The following is a 24,619-nucleotide window of genomic DNA, read 5'->3' as shown; positions in this document are numbered from 1 at the left end:
CAGGAAAAATAACCAGGTGCCCGGCTGCACTGCAGGCAGGGGAGACTGAGGGAGGGAAACAGACTCATGGCCAACATGGCAGGATGTGCAGCGGCAGAGCTCTCCCATCCCAGGGCATGAGGGGCACCCACTTTACCCAGCCCTTTTCCATGAGCTCTCCCTATCCATCCCCAGGAGATCCCTTGCCTGTCAGCAACAGCAGGGAGGTCATTGTTTAATACCTGTGGATAGGGAGAGGAAGCCTCTCCCAGCAGGATCTGGAGCAAGCCTCCTCAGAACTGCAGCCACTGGCCAGCCTGTCCCCTCTGCCTGTGGGAGGGAGGGCTGGAAGCCATTCCTTTCTCTCCATACCCATGGCTGCCCTTGCCTCTTGCCCAGCAGCTGCCACAGCAAACACTGTGATCCCTGTACTCCTTCCACTGCTGAGAAAAAGGGACAGAAGAGTATTTTTCCACTGCCCAGATAAAGGTCAGGGGAGATCCTGCATGCTGAAGGCAATACAAGTGTTGTTATTTCCTGGGCAGAAGACATACCATTGCACACACCCCTGGCCTGCGGATGGGGCTGCTCCAGAAACGTCCTGGCAGGAAGCCGGACCCCAGGGAGATGTTTGCTTTACCCCCAAGGCACTACACGCCCCTGGGAAGGAGACGTGAGCCTGTGGTCAGCCGAAGCTGAGCACTGCCCAGCCCAGGCAGCTTTGCTCCCTGGCAAAACCATACCTCGGAAATTCACTGGCAGTGTCACTGAAACCTGGGACATGCGGCCAGCAGCCCAGCAGGTTTGCAGCAGGAGTTAGAGAAGGCTCTGCAGAATACAGCAGGAAATGAAAGGATCCCCCCCACCAGCCTGCACCTGGGCACCGGGCAGGCGAGCAGACCCCAGCGACATCAGGGTGGGAGGTGGGAGCAGGAGGTGCCCAAGGACAGGTTGGCCATGCAGTACCTCATCCTGATGCTGCAGGCCCCCAGTGCCCACCAGTCTAAACTGGGAACAAATGCCCTGGGATGAGCTTTGCAGTGCTTATCCAGAAAGAATGGGCTGCGTTGGCTCGCCATCCAAGCCCAGCTGGAAAACAACAAACAGCAACCCCTTATGAGTCAGGCAGGTCACCAGCGACCAGTACGAATTAGACCAGTTAACAGGATTTTGGTGTGATTTACCCTGTTGACTGCACCAGGAGAGAGATTTGCCCTCCTGCTGTGTTGGCACAGAGCAAACCCAGGCTGAAGAGCTAAGCTGTCAGCAGTGCAGTTTCAATGAAAGCTAACAAAACCCACCTTGCTGACCAGTATCTGATTGCTATGGGGGAATGCTAAAACACTGCCTTTCACGTGATTACTGTCAAATGCTAACTTGTCCGGTGGAAGAGCCAACCAATGAGCATTCAGTCATCTTTTAACCCATTTTGTAACGTGACTGTGGGACACCCCCTTTGCCCCAGTAGTAAAACATAAAAGCCTCTGGGACCTGTGCTTGTTCTCTGGTTATATCAAAGGAGGAAGGAGACAAGAGACACAAAATGTGTGTGAGCCTGCAAGTCTCATATACAATGTCTGACCACTGTAAACAAAAATACCTGCATGGGAAAACAAATGAAAGGGCAAAAAAAGCTTGGTTAAAAACAAGAAAGGGAACACAAAACATGGGGAATGGTGGTATTTGTAATACTTCTCTTTTGTGTCTAGTTTGGAGGGAGCACAGAAGGAGCAGTCTGGGAAATGCTGAGCTGCATGCATTCGTGGACACGGTGGAGGGGCTAGAGCAGACAGGTAGTGCCTTAGAAGCTGCTGCCCAGGAGCAACGAGCTGCAAACAGAATGGCATTCTTGTGGAGCATATGAATGGGAATAGAAGAGCATGTTACCACATGAAAAAGAACAAGTTTCTGCACTAACCTTTACCACTCAGCTGACGTCACCTCCCTCCCCAGCAGTGAGAACAAGGCAGAGGATTGTTATGACCGGGTAAGATGATGAAGGATTAAAGGATCCTTGAAACAGAGAAAGTAGCACAGGGAGCGAACCTGAAGCAAAAGGCAAAACAGTCCCTGCACATTGCCCACACAAACTAGAAGGGTAACGAGGAGGACACTAAATCTAGCATGCAAAGTTTTGTTTGTTTCCAGATCCACAGAATACACGCTGAGAAGAGGACTTCACTATCTGCTTCGAGCAAAGTTTCTCTATTGGTGAATTATGCCACCTTAGTTCAACCAATTTCACGTTGCTTTCACAAATGTCCTCAATTAAAACCATCTGGGGTGCCCCACCTCCTGTTTGGAACACAGAGCAAAGCCTTAGGATATTAACCTGCCTGACAACTGAGGTCGGTGGGTTCACAAGTAAACTCATCCTGGAAAACTAAACAACAGCAAACAAAAGCCATAAAACTAGTAAGAGGTAGAAAAAAAATAGATGGCATGAAAAGAAAGAGCCAAGTCCTTCAGCTGATCCCCTTTGCTCTGGAAAAGCACTTCACAACAAAACACACTTCAAGTCCTAGTCTCCTGGGAGGGCTGGCAACAAAGCAGCTTTTAAAAATAACTCTGGTGGCAAATATTAAATACTTGGATGCTTTCCAAATAATCTATCACAGAACCAGCTATCTTTACTGCAAACTGCAAATACAATTAATACCTAAAAAAAGGGAAACCCCTTGCTTCTCGGTGTGTTCAAATGCTTAGATTATTTTTCCATATTTTGTTTTAATTTTCTGATCTGTGGGAACCTATAGCAACACTTCAAAATCTCCCCTTCTTGCAGATTTTTTAATATCACTTTCTTTTCTTTAAATTCTGCTTCAGCATTGCTTCACTTTCTTGCTATTATTGTTTCCCTTCTTCCTTTCTTTCATCCTGCTGGTTTTAGAACTTAAAGCTCATAGTTCAAGGGCTCTGTACCACTATACATTCAGTCATTAACCCCTTTACGACACAAGGTGACCAAAAGGGGAGCAATGGACGATTTCAAGCAAAAATGCAACCAACCCTGGTTTAGCCATCAGCAGCTGCACTGGAGCTGCCAGCACCGCAAAGCAGAACGCCGTGTCAGAAGCAATGGCAGAGTTACAAGCAGAGAAGCAACTCTAAAATGTGGTCCTGCGAACCACAGCTGAGCTTTGCCACAGCAAGCACATGCTCTCACCCAAAGGGAAAGGGCCCTGAGGAATATCAAAGGCAACCCAGAGCGTGCAGGGAGCACCATGGGCAGAACTGACAGGTGGGACACCTGGAGATGGACAGGACAGATGCTGGAGAGGTTGTTGAAATAATGGCCTGGACGTGGTGCAGTGGTACCACTGCTTGTGAACCTCACAGTCAACAAGTATCTACTGGTCATAACAGTCCCCCTTCCAAATGGGTAAAGGATTTGCAAAAGCAAAGCAGCATGGATAAAAACAGTTTGATCTGAGTAACGAGGTACTAGGGTTCATTCAGGAAACTGTATTCAGACAAAGAAAGTTGCAAAACTTTTAACATAAGCAGTAAACCAAGTTTCTTGTTCATTGCTACTCTTACTCCACAGGGTGGGTGGAAAAAGTAGATGAAGTCATCAAACCAACACTGAAAAAATATATATCTTCCTACATGGAAAAGTCTACAACAGCAGCATTCCTCTGCTGCACTTTCACACTAATAGCAGGGAGAGAAATGGAAGAGGCAGAACATGGATTGTGCTGACATTGAACAGGAAGAATTCACATGACTGTTTCTTCACAAAGGTTGCAGAGATAATTTAAAAGCTTTTGCTTGTGGAAATCTGTGGCTTCATCATGAATATATGCATCATAAATAGGCAAAGGAAGTTGTGAAGTGTTTTCTTCTTTGGTGGGCATGGCCAGACCCAGCGCAGCATTAAGATCACAGCACATTTTAGCTGTTGCGTCCATATGTGGTTTAATAATGCACAGTAGGGTCATAAGCCGCTGCTCTGCGTTCTCCCACTGGAGTACGGGTACAATAGTTGTGCAAAAACAAAGGTGTAGTCCTTGTGTACATGTAATTAATGCATACACATTAGCAATTTATCATAACCTGCTTCAAACCTGTACTACTGAGCATCATGGTTTAAGCGTTAAAACGCTGAATGGGGTGCTTGCCTCTGCCCACTTCAGCTCTCCAGGCTCCAGACACTGCTCCAAGACATGTGCCTTGGCTCTCTCTGCCTGCTGCAGAGATGGTAGGTCACAGGCAGCTCTCCCACCTCTCTGGACCCGTTCTCAAAACAGCAAGACAATAGGTCAAGTGATCCCACACAGGACTCGACTGTGTTCTGACAAAAGCAAATTGAGGAGAATAAATAATCATAACGAATCATCAGGATAGTGAGGGAAAATCCCCATTGGTAAGAGTACCTGAATAGCTTACGGCAATCGGAGTGTGGTTAAATGGAATGGCTGTTCATCAATGTTGGAAGATAACCATATTGACAGCTTACAGACAGCAAACGGTGTTCTTTCTTCCTGGTACGTAACTGAGCATCTATGAATTTGCAACAAACTAGTCTCTTACAAAAACTTCCTTCACTTTGCAATTTAGGCAGCACTATCACTTCCCTGTTCAAGTTCACATGCATTTTGTCATGGCAGCTGTACAGAACCTGAGCCCTGAGCCCTGTGCTTGCTAACAGGCCACTCTCCTTTGGGTCCATCACCTGAACGCTTGTGTCCTCAGAGGGATGCATCCCTGCCTCACCACGGCAACACGAGCCTGGTGAGCAGTCAGCAAGTCTCTTATGTTGCCAAAGATGGGATTGCAGCGCTGCAACTCACCACCGTGATGTGCAGTATCACCAACCACCTGCCACTGCCTGCTGTCCTGCAGCGGTCAGGAAAGGCCAGTCCACCCTTCCCACCTCTCCGGCATGAAAAACTCCCTGCAGACAGAGAGTATGGCACAGCAGCCAATTACCAAAACATCTGTGTGGAAATGTCATGGCTGGGGCTGCGCTCCACGTTTGTTTCTACTTCTCCCACACACTGCACAGGGGGACAAACCTCCAAGGGCCAGTTCCAGACACTGCCACACCACTCCAGAAAACTCCCTTGTCAAAATTAAATGTTAAAATACTCATCGTTAAATGTCACCATTAAGTCAAAATAGCTGGAGGTTGTTCAAATCAGAAATGAGCTCCAAGTCGTTCCTTTGCCAAGGACAACGAGGGGTTTCAGGCTGTTTTGGTAGGTCATGGACTAACACAGATGATCCAAGAACTGTCTGAAAAATGATCATGCAACTACAGGTCAGATGCAATTAAATTACAGGCCTTATCCAGCACCTACACCAAACCTTTCCACCCTGATGCTTGTTTCCAACATACAGTGGAGGTCATTTTAATTACAGGAGCACCAGGGTATTCTCAGCTAAAAAACTATTTTCCACACAGCCTTCCTCACCTCTTCAGCTGTCCTGCAGAGCCACCCTGGCAGAGAGACCACGAGAGAGGCAGAGGTGTGTCCGTCAGCTGTGCCTGTACCTGCGGCACGGAGGGCACACTGCAACACCCACACCAGCAGCTAAAGCTGTCAGATGTGGGGCACAGACAGAGGGATGGCTGATGATGGATGCTGGCAAAGCCCATCCCAAAAAATATCAAGGAAACAACACAAGACAAAGATACAGCTGGCTCCAACACCTTGGATGTGCCACATGGGTGGGATCCGATACTCCAGGAGCATCAAGAAGTAGCAGGGGAAGAAGCCACGGGATTTTGAACATGGTGTCAGGTCCTGGCACTCACCACATGGCACGCACACCATGGGACAAGGCTCAGGCACCAGCCATGCGGCACGTACACCCCGATGCAAGGCTCTGATGTAGAGAAGATGTCGGGCAGAGGTGGTAAGGTAGTAAGAAAGGAGATTGAAGGGTGATGTTGGGGTGTGGAAGCACCAGAAAGCACAGAGGGACACAAGAAGGGCAGGTGCTCATGGCATTAGTAGGTTATCAAGATCTCAGCAAAGCCCAGACTGGGAAAACAGCCTAAAATACAAGCAGCCTGCAGCCAGAGTAGAGCACTATGGACTACCTACAGGTCCTTAACAGGTGGTGGTGGGAAGATAAAGAACAGGATTGGCCTTAGGATGGGCCCTTTTACCCTTTGGGAGCCGACAGTGCCTGTGATGCCTGTCTATGTGTGCTGTCCCACCCTGGCCTGCGGCCAGGATTTATACCCTGCCTTTGGTCCCTGTTCCTGGGTGCCCTGACAGAGACAGGGAGATTCAGCCTCCACTTTCGGGGTAGATGGCCATTACACTGATATGGGGGACACATCTGGAGGAGAGAGGGCAGTGGGTGATGATAGGAGCACCACAAAACCGTGGTGGACATGCTGCAGGACGGCTGTGCTGAGCTCCTGGGCTAGAAAGATAAGCTGAAATGGTCCAAACCCCATGTTTGGAGAGGAGGAACTGGGTCCTCCAGCCCTAGAGGCAGGGATGCAGGGGCCAGCCCCCACCACCGCCGTGCCCTGCGATGTTCCCGGCAAGTCCTCATTCCCACAGGAGCTGCCTGGCCAGCGACCCGTGGTTACCGGTACCCCCGTCTCCCGCCTGGGCCCTGGGGGAACGGCCCGGCTCCCCGCACGGGGACAGCCCGCACTGGGGCACGGTGAGCCCGGCTCCCCGCACCGGGACAGCCCGCACCGGGGCACCCGCGCCTCCGGCCGCTCCCCGCCGTTCGTTCCCCGCCCCGGAGCAGCTCCCCGCATCGGCCTCCGGCCGCGGCCACCCCACTCGCCCTGGGCACCCGCGGGCGCCGACCGAGTCTCGGCAGGGCTGCCCGTGCCCGGGGCCCCGCCGGAGCCGGCCGCGGCGGCAGCGGCGGCAGCAGCAGCAGCGGCAGCAGCAGCAGCAGCAGCAGCAGCATCCGTCCCGCAGCGCCCACCTGCTCCCGGCGCTTCTGCCAGCGCCCGCAGGGGCTCTCCTCCAGGATCTCGCTCTCCTCCTCGCTCTCCTCCTCCTTCTCCTGCGCCAGCCGCGCGTCCGGCTCCGGCACCGCCATCCCCGCGCCGCGCCGTGTCGAGCCGAGCCGTACCGAGCCGCGCCGAGCCGAGCCGTGCCGAGCCGAGTCGTGCCGTGGGCTGACAGCGCCGCGCCGGGCCGGCCCGGGCTCGGCCCGCCCCACTCCGGACGTGCGGCCGCTCACGGCCCGCCCCGCCAGGAGGGGCCCCGGGCAGGCCCCGCACCCCCCCGGCCCCGGGGATGGGCCACCGGGACCTCGCGGCCGCAACGCCCCCGCGGGGCCCGGCGCTTCCGTCCCGCACCCCTCGGCTGCTCCCCGCACCTGCACCCTGCCCAGAGGCGGGGGCGCCGGGGCTTGTCCCGCCCGCCCCGCAGCCCCGGTTGCCGGGCCTGAGCCACCTGCCTGTCCCACCTCCGATGCCTGGCCATCTTCTCCCCCCGGCCTCCCTCCAGGCATCTGCCGCCCTTCCAGCTCCCTCCCGGCGGGGTCTCCGAGTCCCCCCGCCCCAGCAGCCCTTCCCTTTATTGTCACCTTCTCGCCATCTCCCCCCCAGAGCCGCTGCTGGGTGCTGGGGCTGCGCCTCCTGCCTGGGCTCCCCTGCCCACCCAGAAAGTGCTTCACCAGCTCTGAGCAAGAAGTCTTACAGATGTTTTCATTCCTCCAGAAAGTTTCTGGCTCCTTTGATATTTTTCTTCTTTTCCTGGCCATCTCTGGTTTCTTTTAGCACATTCGTTAGTTGTTCCACCCTGCTTCCATGTAAGCACCGGTGCCAGCTCGCTGTTCTGGGAGACGCTCAGTCCTTCCAGATCGTGACTCCTTTTGGCCAGTGTGGTTACCCAAGAGGGACCGGGGTGAGGGGTGGCTGTTGGGCAAGGAGGTGCTGATGGCACACACCAGATAATATATGCAAAATCCCATTCCCTGAAACACGCTATAAACCAACAGGAGGCATTTCCTTGCGCAGGCAGCCACCGGGTCCTGCCTGGCAGCCAACTGGGCTGCTCTGGCAGCGGCACCAGGGTAACTGGTGCCACCAGCTACAGCTGTGTGGCACTGCCATGGGTGCTTTGGCAGGGCCTGAGCTGCTGCTGCCCACACCAGTGGCATACCCTTGTCTGAGTGTGCTTGGTAAATCCCTGCTGGAAGGCTGTCAGGGTGAGCCCTGTGCTGACCCTGGCAGACCCCACCATCACCTCCTGGACTACAAAAGCACATCTTGGGGCCCCAGCCACCTTTCCGCAGTCCCCCATGGCACTCACATGACAGCCACCCAACTCTGGTTCCCTGTTGCAGCTTTGCCAATTGTCTGCCAATTTGTCTGTACCTGATGAGGGGGCAGCCTGTACTGGGAGTGGGGGGGGATCTGCCAGTCTGAACAGACATCCTTTGCCAGTAAAAGCTCTGTCTGAGCAAGGAAGATACGCCAAAAGAGATTTTGACAACTGGCCAAAAGGTAAAAAGCAGCGCTCAGAAGCACTGAAGGCAAGAACCTGAGCAGAAGATAGGTAGAGCCTGAGGATGATGAGGGTCTAAATGGGGTCACTGGAGAGATGGGGCTATAGTAAAAAAAGCCGTTTGTTTTCTGCTGTAGCATTTACTTTGTAGGAAGCCTTTCTTTACAGGACAGTCAGAGGAATTGCCTCAAAATGAGGTGACAAAAGAACAGATTGTATAACAAATCAATAACATGAATGGTGACAAATTGCCAGGCTGAGAGATTTGCCGGAGAGGTTTGGAGAAACGCAACTGTTAAATGGCCGGAGGAGTTCTGCAGTACCTAAGGCAGACTCTGTACCAGGCACTGCTTTTCAACACGTTCACAAACAATCCAGAAAAGGGATGAACAATGAGTTGGCAGAGTTTGCTGATGACACCAAACTATTCAGGACGGTCAGCTCTAAAGCTGGATGTGAAGAGCTGCGCAGATTCTTGTGACACAGGAAGGGGTATCAAAAGCGTGGACAAGGTTTCACATTAAACTAACAGCTTGGAAAGCAACAGCTGAGCTGGGGATACACAGACTGAGAGCAGCACTAATGGCATGGAGGGAGCACGCAGGAATGGTTATTCACCGTTTCGCTCAAAATGGTAGTTGGGATGCCTGATGAAAAGGCGAGGTAAGAGCTGTAAAATACATGAATGGGAGTAATTTTTTACTGAGTATTTCCTGGGGTAAAATGTTTGTGGGTGACACATGGTAGAATTCATTGCTATAGGGTGTCTACAGCAGCCGAAGTAGAGAAGGATTTTAAAAGCCATTAGGCCAATTTGTGGGAGAAAAATTGATTGAGGGCTATTAAACACAAAGACACAGATGTAGCCTCTGACTCAAGAGGCCTCTAAGCTGCAGGTTGTCAGAAGCTGAGTCTGCAACTGATGAAATATTGCTCGGTCCCTGCTCTGGTTCTTGTGTTCTTCCTCTTGGGATCCGCTCTTAGCAATTTGCAAAATCAGGATGCAGGGATAGGTAGAGCTTAGATCTGACCCACAGGAGTTGCTCTCCTGCTGCCTACTGCTCCATGCTTTCTGGAGAAGAAATACTTTTGGTCTTCACATGTTCTTTGTGGACCTCTGGTGTCTTCATTTTGACATGTGCTGGACATGCCCTTAGCCGAATGTTGCTGTGTCCCTGCCCATGCCCAGTGCTTGGGCAGCTCATACACAAGTCTTTAAGCTCATTTGAGGTATATAAATTGCATCCAGCAGCATGAACCGGCTAGGTCCTAGATCTCTCTGTTCAAACTCTGAGTGCAGTGTTCTCAGCGTGCGGTACCCTTGACTTCTTTGGACACATGACGGGAATGACAGGAGGTACTGCAGAATCGGTGAATGTTCTCACAGCAGTGATCATCCTCTGTATCATCACTGCCCCCTCATCCCCAGCCCGACAATGCCCCTATATCCCAGTACCTCTTTCCTCACCCCCTCATCCTCAATGCCTCATCCACATCAGAGCAAACTTCTTTATCTTCCTTCTATGACTTCTTTTTTCTGTACCGGATAACACATAATAGAGCATATTTGTCTTGACTGTTCATTTTCAGGCATAAGTCATACAGTCTTTCACTCACTGGTTGTCCTGACTGTCACATAACCAACAAGCAGGAGAAACCTGGTCCATCCTCGTGGCCTCCACACTCTTGTACTGAACGTAACCTCTTGAACCAGCTGTCTGTCCTCGGTTGTTCTCCAGGGTTCAAGCTGTTAGCCATTTAGCTGTGAAGTCCAAACTCACCCATGGACAGGGCAGTGCGGGAATCCTGCACTGCATTCGACCCCTGCCCCAAGGCAGCTGTCCCAGGGAGATTCAACACACCAGGCTGCTGCACCTCCCAGCCTGCCTGTGCCCAGGAAACAGCAGGCTTGTGCCCATAATCTGTCTTTTCTGCAGTGAGAACAGGGCTCTGCTGTCCCACTCAGGCTCAGACAAGCAGGCTGTGGTAAAGCAGGGGCCCAAACCTGGATTTCTGCTGCCAAGCATTGCCCGTTGGATGCTGTTGAAGTGTAACGCACAGACAGGCCCTCATGTCCACCAGACCAGGCAGGGCTCTGCTCCACACATGCATTTGGAGCCCAGGTCTCTGCCTGCCTGGAGCCATGTGCTCTGCATCATAGCCCTGCCCTTCTCTGGGCCAGGAGCTGGCTTCCATCTCCTCCACCAGCCCCTATGAGGCAGTTTCCATTGGGGATCCCTCAGCGCATGGCATGCTGCAGAGACCTTTAGTCACAGTCTTTGTCCTGTCCATCTGCCAGGCCTCTCTCTCAGGTTGGTCCTCTGCTTTGTCTCACCTCATCCTACCACCAGTTTGCAGTCACGGACCCTGTGGAAGGTCAGCACGGTGCCACAGAGGGAAGGCTGCTGGACACACAGCTCATGTGGCTTGCTGCTGCCTCTTTCTGTGAACTCCTCTTTGGTTGTTCTGAGCACAGGAACACCTCTGGAGTGCCTCCATTCGGGCTGGGGCTCTTGGCTAAGGAGGTTAGGGGTCTCAGGCAGTGAGATGATGGGTCTAAAAGTACAGGCTTTGATTTCCATCCAGGATTCCTGCATGCGGGGAGTGAGGCAGGAAGGATTTGCTGCTTGGGGTGAGTTCTTCTATTCCACTGTCTCAAAGGGAGAACAAACCAGTTCTGCTCAGCAGTCCCTGGGCAAGGTGGCCCTCAGAGATGTGGAACTGGGATTTCTTTCTGGTCTCATTCAGGTTCACCAGGTAAGTGGGGCACTGCTACCTCAAGGACTGTGGCTTGAACTGCACTGCCGTGCTTTTAGTCATGGTATGACTGGAGGAGTGCAAAGGATCTGAAAGCTGCTTTAAAGTGTGGCAGTCCTAAGGGGTTTATCTTGCAGCCATGGGCAGCTAGCCAGGAGCTCCTTGTTTTATTTAATGTGGGTCCCAGATATGTATAATTTTAAGTGTGCTCTGACTTTAAATTGCCAGCGTCTGAGGGGATTTCTGAACCCTTTTCAGGGTTAGTTTGCTTTTATTCCTTTCCAGAATGCTCTGCAGAATCTGGGTTTTGCAGGTGATGCCATGCAGCTGGGACCACCCTGCAGGAGCAGGAGCAGGAGCAGTAGCAGGGCATCCACATCGTGCTGCCCAGCAAGCCTGCTGCAGGGCTAGGGCAGCGCTGGCTCCTGCAGAACACTGGTCTTTATGATACTGAGGTCTGGGCTGAAGCTCCATGTCTCCCTGCCTCCCCTCCCTGCTAGGAGGCCCCTCTTGGCTTGCTATTTTTATCTGCATTTGATGGGTAGGGCTGGGATGGAATGACGTCAATTTTTGAACAACTTGCACTCTGTTACGGTGTGAGGTTCAGTCTAGGTGTCAGACTGACTCTGTGAAGGCGACAAACATCTTCCCTGATGCTTTGTCTTCTTTCAGCACATTTGTTTTTTGTATCTGCAGGGCAAACGTGTGGCCAGTACATAGCCTCTCAGGAATCTGTTTGTGCTTACTGAGTTAATACATCAGGCTCTAACCTCCTCTGTTCTGCAGCTCCCCACATACGCCCTTCACAAAGGCATGACCTACACCAGTGTGTAACCTGCTAATGTAATTTAGATGTGTGAATTCACAGGAGGGCAGGCCAGCACACATTTAATGCCACAGGATCAGAGCTTTCCTGGGAATAAGGCAGAGCAGTTTCCTGAAACTACTTCTTACAGCTATTACGGCTGACAGTATCTCCACTGTCACCCCTGGGATGGCACATACTTCTGCAAATCTCAGGGCAAGGGCAAAGGCCAGGCCAGAGAGCTTGGTGAGGGGCTGCAGACTTTTGTAATGTCTAAGCCCCACTCATTCGAGCTCTGCCTGTGTTCCCACTGGAAGCTCCCACACAGTGCAGGAAATGCATACCCAGCTCTTCCATAAGTGTTTCCGTAAGTGGAAAGAAAGCCAGCGTGTGTAACAGTGCACCGCGTAAACAGAGGTGAAGCTGACCGCAGGAGCAGGGTGCAGTGTGTGGGTGTGTGCTGGGATGAGGGCATTTGCTGCAAATGGTCACAGCTCGATTCTAAAAATGGGATGGTTTGAAGCTACTTGGGAAGGCTCACCCATTTGTGAGGGAGCAGGGGGATGCAGGGGACAGCAGCCAGGCTGATGGGCAGAGCTAAGCAGAGGGAAAGGCTGCTTGCAGTGGATGGGGGGCAGTGGCTGTCTGACCATCTGCAGATGTGAGAGCACAGCCACGGACTGCAGGACAGGCCCTGAGTGATGGAGGAGCTGGACCCAGCGGTCAGAGGCAGAGAGGCATTGCTGGGAGGGAGGAGGGCATCCCTGTCTGACCAAAGGGGTGGAGGGAGGGAGCCCGGAGCTGTGGCACAGAGGGGCAGTGAGGGGTGAAGGGGAGCAAGGTCAAGGGCAGGGATGACAGAGGGAGGTGGGGGTCAAAGCCCTGGGAGCACTATCAGTAACTGCCCTGCGAGAGCCAGCTGTCAGAGCGCGTGAGGCTGCTGCTCTGACTGGTACTCCCACCAGAGAAGGCTGATTTTATTTTCTTCGTTGCTTGTAGTTGGTCATGCACAAAGGGCGCCTGGTTTATGTCAGACCTCATTGCCTGCTCTCCCTTTCTTGGCAGGCTCCTGCAGGCAGCTGAAAGGGCTCAGTGCTGCTCTGCAGCCCTGGAGGGGACTTGATCAGAGTTTCCCAACTCCTGGCCTCTTTCACAAAGAGGGAAGCCTGGCTGCAGGTAGTGGTTTCAGTGGAGGACAACATGTTCAGTGCAGCAGCACACCCTGTGCTGTGTGCGGCTGCGGCGGCCTCCACCGCCAATGTTTCCATATCCCAGCCTCCTGTGTTCAGCTGCCAGGGTATTTCCTGCTCTTCAGGCCATAGTTTCCTTTCGTAAATCTCAGCCCGTTACTTTAGGTCCGTTCCTGGTTTGCCTCCCTCTGCAGCTCCACTGCTCTGCAGGACATGCAGCCTCAATAGAACCTCCTGAAAGATCCCCTTCTCCCTGGGCAGAGCTGGCCAGCTCCGGGCTCTTCCCCTACCCCAGCTCTCAGATGCTGGATGGATGCAAGGGAGCAGGGAAGGCAGTGTCTGTGGCTGTGTGGCAGCGAGGGACGGTGCCATGAAATGCTTCAGCTGCTGGAGCCCTGCAGCCAGTTTGAAACTCTCTCTCCACAGTAGGAGAGAGTACAGCAGTAAGGAGTTAAGTGTAGCCTGGGCTGTTACACTATAGCTGGGGAATCCCCTGCTCCAACAGCCTTTAAACAGGTTTTTGACCTTTTATTAGGAAAAAGAAGTAGAAGCAGTTAAGTGGAATATTAAGCAGAGCTTTCATCATAACAATATCTTTTGTTCCTTTTTATCTTTGAGGTAAAAACTTTCATTAGGAGAAACAGACTTTCAGCTGAGCATGAAGATGATGTTAGCTGTTACCTTTGGTGTTTGGGGAAAAAAGTTGGTGGAGGCACTGCAGAGCTCTGTTGCTAATACGCGCACACACACACACACTCTCACACCCCTTGTGCTGTTAAGACAAAATCAAGACAGTTGCACACAACAGCGGATTGCAACAGTAGTGAAGCCAAAAAAATAACTTGTCTCCGGTAGCAGCCTTGCTGCCACACAGATGTGGACACATCCCATGTCCTATCTGCCACTAGGAGATTGGATTGTGCTGAAAGAGGAATTGTGAGAACATGGGCTCTAGGAGCCAAATGAATTTAATATTTTTATCAATGACTTTGTCATAAAATATCAGGTGCAGGTCAGTGAGCTTAGCTAACAGGTGAGATTGTGAAATGGTGGAGCAGAAGGCTGGAACAGCTTTCAGGGGCAACGGGTGACATTGAAGGCGGAACTAATAGTCATGGGAGGAAAATGAATGGTACAAAATTCAAAGTCATGCCCTGGAGTCACTGAACAAACATTTATGCCATAAATTAGGCCTCCAATTTAGGAGTCATTAAAGAGGAAATGGCCTGCATGCGTTCAGCTATCTCTGGATGAATGTAGGCTGCCATGTAATTCGGCCATGAAGACGTGGGGCATTCTTAGCTCTGTTGGGATGTATTTCCAGAAGAGGCAGATAGTGCCAGTGTTGTTGTTTTAAAGAGCATTACTTACAGACCATGCACCAGCCATGGTGGAAAACATGAATTTGTTGTAGAAAAGGTGCGGAGAAGAGCAACTGAGATGACTGAGGGAATGCAGAGAGGAGATGAGAGCAGCCCAGCTTGATATCTTGTCAAAACAGATGTTGAGGGGAGATAAGATTGCCCAGGGTAGCTTTATCAGTGAAAAACACCGGAGCACGAGGTGATCTGCTTAAACTGATGGATGGGTTTTGCATACAAGGAAATTGGTCTGAGTCGTCTGAAAACTAGAGGGATGTTTCTAGCCGCTGGAGAAGGCAGACTGGAACGAGCTCCCAGAGCAGAGGTATAGCGAGTCTGCCCATTTTGCAGAAAGATTTCTGTGGAAAGCTGCTGCCCAGCAAGGATCAGGCACGCTGATCCAGGAACACCCTGCCAGCCACATTTGCTTTGGGTGGGTGGGCTGATGCGCTCCAGCTGGGTAATGGGCCTGGCTGGCTCTGTGTCCTGCACTTGAGGGCACTCTCATGGAGGTCTGTGGCCCCATGGGTGGAGAACACCACTGCTCAGCAGGGAAAGCTGCTGTGCTGTGGGCACTTTACCTGCTTCTCCACTCGTGGCTGTGGTTTTGCTTGGCCTGTGGGCATAGCAATGGGTTTGCTGGGTTCCTGTTCCTTTTCCAGCAGGCCAGGTCCCAGGGCTTTTGCTCTCAACCCCAGTCTTCTCCCATGAAACTGCAAAGTTACCCAGTGTGTCCACTGAGGTGCGATGTTCCTGCCAGGACTGGGCAGCAGACACTCAGGCTGCCTGACCCTTTCTTTTCCCCAGTTGCCCCCATGCCTCCAAAGAGTATTCAGATACTATTCAGATGCATTCAGTTATGCAACCAGCTTATAACTATGCAAATGTATGCAGCTTTTCCCTTACACAATGTCCTGTTTTCTTTCAGCTTCTTTTTTGGAAATTCAGCACTTCCTGTGGGAGTGCAATCTGAGTCCCAGGGAGCCATCTGGAACTCTCCCAGCCTCGGATCCCCAGTCAGGCTGGAGCTGGTGCCGACTCCTTTTAGAAGCCTTACCACCCTGGCTGCTTGAGTCCTCCTGCCCACCATCTTCTGTTTGCCTACACAATCCAGGTCCCTCAGTCCACCCCAGAGCCAGTGGCACAGGCTGGTGCCAATCCCCTGCAAGAAGCAAGGACACAGAGGGGGGCTGCATCTGCATGGCCTGTCCAACCCTGTAACCTGGCATCAGCCAACAGCAAGTGTGTAGGAAGCAGTGTGAGAACAAGGGAAGCACATACCAGCACTTCTCTGGTATGTCCTCAGAGGCCCCGGGGGTTTGTGTCTCTGGGAGCTACTGAAATAACAATCTCTCTTGTTATTTAGCAGCCCTTGATGGATTTTCCACCAAGGCTTTTTCCAAATGCTTTTTGAATCCATAGAAACTTTTAGCACCCAGAACATCCTGCAGCAGGGAGTTCCTCAGCTTAGCTACGCAGAATACACAGAATTATGTCCTTCAACCCAAACTGGCCTCATACTGGATTCTACAATAACCCTCAACCCTTGAGCTGAAAAAGGTGGTGAATACATCTCTCCACTACCAACTAGTATGCCATCCATCTTGGTTGTCTCTCCATCTGTGGGCTTTACTCAGTCCTTCCTTAAGTTTCATCGTTCTTATGCTTCTCTGAGTCCTCACGGAACGGGACGAGATACGAGAATGGACACCTCAGGAGATGGTATTCTGTTCTCTGCTGTCCTCTTAGTAGTTTCCAGCAACTCCATTCCCTCTGCGGAGTGAAGTGGAAAGGTTTGGGAAGTCCCTGTGCTGCTGCATGCCCATATTAGCCCTGTGTCAGTCTTTTTGTTAGTAAGCTTCCCCTGATAAGGTGGGGTGGTTCAGCCTGGAGAAGAGAAGGCTCCAGGGAGACCTTTAGACCACCTCCAGTACCTACAGGGGGGCTACAAGAAAGCTGGAGAGGGACTTTTTACAAGGGCCTGTAGCAATAGGACAAGGGGGAATGGCTTTAAACTGAAAGAGGGGAGATTTGGGTCAGATATTAGGAAGAAATTCTTCACTGTGAGGGTGGCTAGGCCCTGGCACAGGCTGCCCAGAGCAGCTGTGGGTGCCCCATCCCTGGCAGTGCTCAAGGCCAGGCTGGACGGGGCTCGGAGCAACCTGGTCTGGTGGAAGGTGTCCCTGCCCATGGCAGGGGGTTGGAACGAGGTGATCTTTAAAGGTCCCTTCCAACCCAAACCATTCTGTAATTCTATGATTCTCTGATGGAGTGGGTCTGGTGCCCCTGGGACATGAGAACCTCTGCCAGCACCTTCCTATGCCTCCCCAGCAGGGATGAGTGCTCCTGCTGCAGGCCATGCCCCAGGGCTGCAGGCTCTGTGTGGCACATAGGGCTCCAATGGCTGTCCATGTGTGTAACGTGAGGGTGGCTGGGATGACACCACTCAGCCAGCCCCAGGGACAGCCTGTGTGCCTGGCTATCCCAGTGTTCTTGCATGGCTTCAGAGCTCTGTGCATGTGAAACCCTCTCCAGTGGCACCCACCACCATGGGTGCATCCAGGAGTGCCCCTTAGCCTCTCCCTGTGGGCTATGCTTACTGTGGCTTTGGCCATGTGCCAGCCAGACCACAGGCCACGTGCCCAGCAGGATGGCTGAACCTGCCCGCAGCTCTTGGGGGGGCTACAGCCCTTGCAGCTTTCAGGAGCTGAGCAGGCCCCAAAAACATGTCACCATCCCCTGGGGCAGCATGATCTCCTGGTGGGGCTCATCCCTGGGAAGTCTGTCCCTGGCTAAAGGACTGGCTTGCATCCTCCCTGTCCCCTTGTGAGCGGAAAGGTGACAAGGCAGTACGTATGGTGTGGTGTGTGAGCTCCAGAGCAGAGCAAAGCCCTGCAGCTCAGTGGGGTGCCGCTCCCCATCTCAAGTTAGGGCTCACAGGGCTGGGGCACACAACCCTGTGTGTACCAGAGCCCCGTGGAGCCCCTTGGCCCCAGTGCCACGGCCCTGTGTGCATAGCAGGGGGCAGCAGGGAGGCCGTGCCATGCTCAGGACCAAGCCCATGGGCATGGGTGCCTCAGGCGGGTGTCTGTGGGGACCTGCTGGGTGGCTTGATGAGACCCCACAGGACGACAAGACAGGGCCAGGCCTGGGTGCCCTGGTCAGGGCTGGAGCTGTGCACCTTAGACTGTGGAGGCCCCAAAGGCCCCATGCTGTACGGGAGTCTGTGGAACCCTGGAGGGCCTCAGGGTGCCTTGGGCCAGGGAGGGCCCAGGCTAGGGGGACTCATCCTGGGGGGGCCAGGCTGGGGGGATCCACTGTAGGGGCATGGACCAGGGGGCCATGCTGGGGGTCCTCGGCCTGGGAGCAGGTAGCAAGTGGTGCTGGTCTGAGGCTCAGCCTGTCTCCGCAGGCGGTGCAAGGTGTTGCTGGGCAGAGCTGCGTCCCTGGCTGAGCAGCACCAGGGCTGCAGGTGGGCTGTGAGGCAGCCAGGCCTCCACCAGCGTGGGACTGACACGGCCGTGCCAGGCAGGATGGGGTGCAGAGGTGGAGAGCAGCTTTGCCAGGAAGGTGGTGTGGGGCAGCCGTGAGTCCGCAGCCTGAGGCCCAGGCATGGCTGAGGCCCCAGCTGAGGGCTCGGCCTGCCTAAGGGACAGGCTGAGGGTTCAGGCCCTCTCAGGGCCCAGCTCAGGGCCAGGCCCAGGGCTCAGGGCCCAGCTCAGGGCTTGGCTTAGGGCCTGGCTCAGGGCTTGGGCTGGCGAAGGGCTCAGGCAGGCTCAGGGCTCAGGTAGGCTCAGGGTCAGGCTCAGGGCTCGACTCAGGGCTCAGCTCAGGGCTCAGCTCAGGGCTTAGCTCAGGACCCAGCTTAGGGCTCAGACTGGCTCAGGGCCTGGCTCAGGGCTCAGGGCCTGGCTTAGGGCTCAGGCAGGCTCAGGGCTCGGCTCAGGGCTTGGGTAGGCTCAGGGCTCGGCTTAGGGCTCAGGCAGGCTCAGGGCTCGGCTCAGGCCCTGGCTCAGGGCTCCCGCAGGCTCAGGACCTGGCTCAGGGCTCGGCCTCTCCTGAGGGCCCGGCTCAGGGCTCGGCCACCGTGTCTCTGGGACACCGTGCCGGCAGGGGGCAGCAGCTGTCTTACACGCGGTGTCACAGGCAGGAGAGCCTGGGTGACACACCGGCACGCATTGGTGCACAGACACAGAGGCACGGACCTGGGCACGCAGACATGGACACACACAGACACATGGACACACAGGCACAGATGTGGGCACAGACACGGACACACACAGACACGGACCACACAGACACGGACACACACAGACACGGGGGGAGGGACACACAGACAGATGGGGCCGCGCGAGGAAACACAGAGACACAGACACACAGAGAGCCCGGTAACAGGCGCACACATGCACATAGACACACACCCCGCAGGCTGTTCCCTGTGCCCCCTCTGGCACCACCACCCCCCCAGCACGGGGCTCCCTAGGGCATGGCCTGGCCAGCCCCACTTGTGGCTCTGTGCACACGTGTGTGTGTGACTGTGGCACATGGCTCTGCAGCACATGCATGCACAGCTCTGTGGCACACACCTCCGTCCCCATGGCTCTGTGCGTGCACGCAGGGGTGTGTGGCAGGGAACCACACTTGCACTCCCCCACTGAGCAGCATGGGGGTGCTCCCATGGGTGCTTCTCCCTCTGTGATGGGTAGTGGCATTCATGGGCACAGGGTTATTTCCCTTGAGGGTGACACAGCATGGGAACAGGCTGCCCAGAGAAGCTGTGGAGTCTTCTCTTGGAGACATTCAGACCCCACCTGGACACAGCTCTGTGCAGCCTGCTCAAGGAGAACCTACTTGGGCAGGGGGTTGGACTAGATGATCTCCAGAGGTCTCTTCCAACCCCAATCATTCTGTGGTTCTGTGAGTCTGTGATTCTGTGACTCAGGGTTCCCCTGGCATACATGGGAGCAGTCCTGCCCTGCATGTGGTGTCCTCACTCTGCAGAAGCACTGTCGCTCCTGCGAGTACACCCAGCAGCCTATCACCATTGCAGGCATCAGAGCCCTGGCACCAGCACCCTTCTCCCCGCCAGTGCTCACGTGCAGTGAGCTCCAGCAGCCCAGCAGCCCCCCATGACCCCAGCCTGCAGCAGCAGAGCTGAATGACAGGTCAGAGCTAAATGTCCCATGGGAGACCACAGCCACATGTGCTGCCCCTGCTGCTTACTGTTCATCAGGGCCAGCGTCCCGGCTATCCTGAGCAGAGGTTGTCTGTCCCTCTGCAGCTCTTCTGGGGCTGCCAGTTGTGCTGCCTGCAGCTCCTGCACTGGGGTTTCTGCCTGCTCCCATCTGTGGCAGCCTCCAACCCATCTGACTGGGGTGCTGGCCCTGCATTTCTCTTTGTCAGTGCCTGTGTGTGCACGGCATAAAGCTGCAGGCACAAGCCTTCCTGGACCCTCCCCACAATGCCACCAGGAAAACTCTGTTGGGCAAAAGAAATCTCAGCAAAGTAGTAGTTGAGACAGCAAGGAGTTTAACCAGCGCCCGCCCCATTCTGCACACAGGTTTGTCACTGCTTGTTCCTGCCCTCAACTGAGTTACGTGGGAAGCAAACTCTCAGAAGTGCCCAGGCCATGCCTACTCCATGAGCTCACTCCTCTTCTGGGGTGGGTGATGCTAGTGGTCCTAGTGGTGTCTTTTCTTGTGCTGTGGGCCTATGATGACAGTAGTGGTGATGGTGATCTTGTTCACGGTCAGCCCTCCTGTGCCATAAGTGTCGAGATGTGCCTCTCGTTTGTATTCGGAGACTTGCTTGCTGGAGAGGAGCTCCCACACTGATACCCTCTGCTCCTGGAATGGGCCAAAAGTAATGTAGGAGCCCTCAGACTGGAGGAGATCCACTGTCTGCTGGGGAAGGGTTGCAAGATGCCTTTCTTTGCTGTCTGTCACAATACTGCTGGTGGTGCTGACTAGTTCCTGAATGGTGAGTGTCCCTGCACGGTACAGCTCCAGGAGCTCCTGCCTTTTCTCCTCAGGGATGTAGTCAGAGAAGAGCAGGTCCCACACAGAGACCTCCTTCCCCTGGAACTCATCCATTGACATCTCAACTGTGGTGGACTTCAGGGTCTCTTCCCAGGTCCTGTCCTGCCGGCAGGTGTGCTCAGCTTCTGCGACTGTTGACTCTGCTCTTGGACCACTCGCATTTGCCAGTTGCTCTGCCCTTGCTGCTTCTGCCTTGGTTACAATAGTGCTGACAACGGTTTTCACCTGGTCAAGGGTTAACTCTCCTGCCTGGTACAGCTCCAGGAGCTCCTTTCTGTTCTCCTCGGGGATGTACTTGGAGTGGAGCAGGTCCCACACAGATACCTTGTGGCCCTGAAACTCTCCAACCTCCACATCAACAACTGTGGTTTTCAAGGCTGTTTCCCATGGTTCTTCTTTGGTGGAGTCGTCTTCCTTCTCTTCTGCTGACACAGTGTCCTTATCAGAAGTCTTGACTGCAATTAGGAATTTCCTGCCTGTAGATGCTTTTTTCTTAATGAGAGCAGTGATAACAATTATTAACCGCTCCAAGGCCAATGTCCCTGCACAGTACAGCTCCAGGAGCTCCTGCCTTTTCTCCTCAGGGATGTAGTCAGAGAAGAGCAGGTCCCACACAGAGACCTCCTTCCCCTGGAACTCATCCATTGACATCTCAACTGTGGTGGACTTCAGGGTCTCTTCCCAGGTCCTGTCCTGCCGGCAGGTGTGCTCAGCTTCTGCGACTGTTGACTCTGCTCTTGGACCACTCGCATTTGCCAGTTGCTCTGCCCTTGCTGCTTCTGCCTTGGTTACAATAGTGCTGACAATGGTTTTCACCTGGTCAAGGGTTAACTCTCCTGCCTGGTACAGCTCCAGGAGCTCCTTTCTGTTCTCCTCGGGGATGTACTTGGAGTGGAGCAGGTCCCACACAGATACCTTGTGGCCCTGAAACTCTCCAACCTCTACATCAACAACTGTGGTTTTCAAGGCTGTTTCCCATGGTTCTTCTTTGGTGGAGTCGTCTTCCTTCTCTTCTGCTGCTGACACAGTGTCCTTGCCAGAAGTTTTGTCTGCAATTAGGAATTTTCTGCTTGTAGTTTCTTTTTTCTTAATGACAGTGGTGACAACAGTTATCATCTGCTCCACAGTTAATACCCTTTCACGGTACAGCTCCAGGAGTTCCTGCCTTTTTTCCTCAGGGATGTAGTCGGAGAAGAGCAGGTCCCACACAGAGACCTCCTTCCCCTGGAACTCACCAGCTGGCACATCAACGGTGGTAGACTTCAAGATGTTATCTAGCTGTTCATCTTGTGTTGAAAAATCATCTCCATTTTCCTCTGCTCTTGTCACCGCCTTGTGTGGACTTCTGGCACTTGCCATGAGCATGGCATTTGCAGATTCTGTTCTGTTTATGATGGTGGTGACCACAGTAGCCACCTGTTCTGTGGTCAGTATCCCTGCTCTGTACAGCTCCAGCAGCTCCTGCCGCTTCCCTTGAGGGATGTATTTGGAAAAGAGCAGATCAAGCAAGGAAATATTTTGCCCCTGGAACTCACCAGCAGTGACATAGATGGTTGCAGACTTTAAGGACTTTCTCAACTGTTGCTCCTGGGACTGTGTATCCTGAACTGGTTGTGATGTTCTCACCTCGTTGTTGGGTATAACTGTGGATGAGCTCAGATCCCTTTTTTCCGTTTCTGCCCTGGTGATGATGGTGGTGAGGATGGTGATCATCTCCGGGATGGTGACCGTCCCCGCCTTGTATTTCCTCAACAGCTCCTCTCTCTGGTGATCAGGAATATAGCGGGAGAAGAGGAGCTCCCAGACGGTGACGCTCTGGCCCTGGAAGAGCCCCACGCTGAGGGTGGTGCGGGCGTCCTGCAGGGCTTTGCGGGCATCCTTGTTCAGCTGGTAGAGCACGGAGCCCTTGTCCATCACATGCAGCATAAGCAGCCCCGTGTCCGGGTCGGGCACGCAGCGGCGGAGGAGCTGTGTATAAGTCAGGTTTTCATGTGTGTTGGGATCGAAGCAACTTCTTGTTTGGTTCTTGGGGTTAGAAAGAAACTGACACATCTCCTGGTCAAAGTAGCCACGCTTGTAGGCCACCTCCACGGGGAGGCGGTGGCTGTGCACGGGGTCGATGATGCCGCCGGTGGCGATCTGGGCCTCGAGCAGGCGGATAGCATGCTCCTTGACGATGAACTCTTTCTTCATGGCCTGGAAGAGGGAGATCTTGTGTCCTGTGTATGGCTCTGTGTACCCTGTCACGGCCCCCTCTGCCGACAGGAGCTTCTCATAAAAATCTCTGCCTATGAGTCCTGCAGTCAGCGCCTCTTTCACCGACAGCTTCTCATTCTTCACAGGGTCGGTGAGGAACCCTGAAGCAGCCTGCGCCTCCAGCAGCACCAGGGCCGTGCCTGGTGTCAGGAGCCCCCTCATCATGGCATCATAGATACTCATCTTCTTATTCATGGTCTGGATGAAGACTCCAGCTATGAAGCTGCTCCCACCCTCACCCATATCTAGCAGGTTACTTCCCATGTTGCTTGACTTGTTGTTCTGAGGGGATCCACTCATCTTCTGCATTGTCTTTGGGGAATAACCTTGCTACCGTGGGGCACCGTGTTTTCTGAGGAGAGAGAAAGAAATAAATTGGTAAGACATAGGTTCTTGTGCAGTTTTCATGGTGTGTGTGAAGAAAGCCATCTCCCTGGATGTGGTAGCAGGAGCCCAGAGAGAAGCTTGGAGCGGGGTCTGGGGCTTTGCTGTCATCCTCCTTGCTCAGCAGCAATCTCAGGGCCAAGAGTGCCCCTTGTCCAGCTCCCTTTTGAACAGCGGATAAGAGCTCTCTGGAAGCAGCAGTGACAGCCCAGCTGGTGCATTTGCCTGTTCAGCATGCTGTGCACCTGCCCGCTGCAGTGGTGGGCTCTACACTTCTCTGTGCAGCTGGTTGCAACCAGGCTTGCCACCTATGCCAAAAAGCTCTTGCACTCAGGGCAGGAAAACAAATAATGGTATGAGAGAGAGCAGATGAGGGAAACGAAACTAACCAGCACCTCTGACACCTGCAAGCAGAGAGGTTTGAGGGCTGTGTCACAGAGTAGCAGGTTTAGTGAGAGACTGGTACTCTGCAAAGAAGCATGGTATCAGCAGCATGAATAACTTGGTCCCACTCCGGGCCCTCAAGGATCTGCCTGCTCTTCCAGAGCCAGATACTGCCTCAAACCTGTGGCCTCTATGACCTTCCCCTTCTGTTCGTGTGACACTGCTCACTTTTGGGCTGGTGCCACAGGGCACCAGCAAGAAGCATGGCCACTGCTCACCTCCCTGATTCATCAGTACTAGCTCCTGTGCTGCCCTGGGGCTGGCAGATTTAGCTGGTGGTCATTTGACAAGCACAGGTCGTGCCAACAAACAGCAGTGACTTCCTGATAACACTGCCACCAGCGACTATCCAGCTGCAGAGAAGTGCTGGCTAGTGCTGCAAAGTCATCTTCTGCTCTTATTCACTTAGACCATCATGATGCCTGGCTTTGTGCTGGTCACAGGCAGGGTGTGAGTGTGGTGGGACACTGCCAGCACTGAGCAGGGTGGCAGGTACAGCCTGACTCATGGCTGTCCATGGAGATCTTTCTTCTTGCTGTGTGATCCCACACCACCCTGGCATGACACGGAAAGACAGGGAACTACTGGAAAGAGTCCAGTAGAAGCTACGAAGATGATGAGGGGACTGGAGCATCTTCCTTATGAGGAAAGGCTGAGAGAGCTGAGGCTGTTCAGCATAGAGAGGAGAAAACTGAGAGTGGATCTTATCAATGTCTACCAATATCTTAAGGGCAAGTGTCAAGAGGATGGGCCAGGCTCTTTTCAGTGATGCCCATTGACAGGACAAGGGGCAACAGGCACAAGCTGCAACACAGGAGGTTCCATCTGAATATGAGTAAAGACTTCATTCCCTTGAGGGTGACAGAGCACGGGGACAGGCTGCCCAGAGGCTGTGGAGTCTCCTTCTCTGGAGACATTCAAACGTGCCTGAACATGACTCTGTGCAACCTGCTTGAGGAGAGCCAGC

General features: G+C 53.6%; 2 protein-coding genes across 7 annotated transcripts in view; both read right to left on the bottom strand.

Moving 5' to 3' along the window:
• Window positions 1–7,634, bottom strand: part of NRBP2 (nuclear receptor binding protein 2) — a 30,080-nt gene extending 22,446 nt beyond the window's left edge. For 2 of the 6 annotated variants that reach the window (XM_055799325.1, XM_055799326.1), the window contains exon 1: window positions 6,886–7,091. In XM_055799325.1, coding sequence (XP_055655300.1) covers window positions 6,886–7,002 — 117 coding nt within the window. In that variant the 5' untranslated portion in view covers window positions 7,003–7,091. Of the gene's footprint in view, window positions 1–5,087; window positions 5,218–5,396; window positions 5,452–6,885; window positions 7,092–7,607 lie in introns of those variants that run through there. The other 4 variants (XM_055799328.1, XM_055799329.1, XM_055799327.1 and 1 more) reach the window with 4 other exon arrangements.
• Window positions 7,635–20,211: 12,577 nt separating this feature from the next.
• EPPK1 (epiplakin 1) overlaps window positions 20,212–24,619 on the bottom strand; it is a 43,023-nt gene continuing 38,615 nt past the window's right edge. The window contains exon 4 of the mRNA XM_055798888.1: window positions 20,212–23,154. Coding sequence (XP_055654863.1) covers window positions 20,212–23,154 — 2,943 coding nt within the window. The remainder of the gene's footprint in view (window positions 23,155–24,619) is intronic.

This window comes from Falco peregrinus, chromosome 3 (assembly GCF_023634155.1).
Source record: "Falco peregrinus isolate bFalPer1 chromosome 3, bFalPer1.pri, whole genome shotgun sequence".
NCBI classification, from domain to species: domain Eukaryota; kingdom Metazoa; phylum Chordata; class Aves; order Falconiformes; family Falconidae; genus Falco; species Falco peregrinus.
This window is presented reverse-complemented; position numbering and strand designations above follow the sequence as displayed.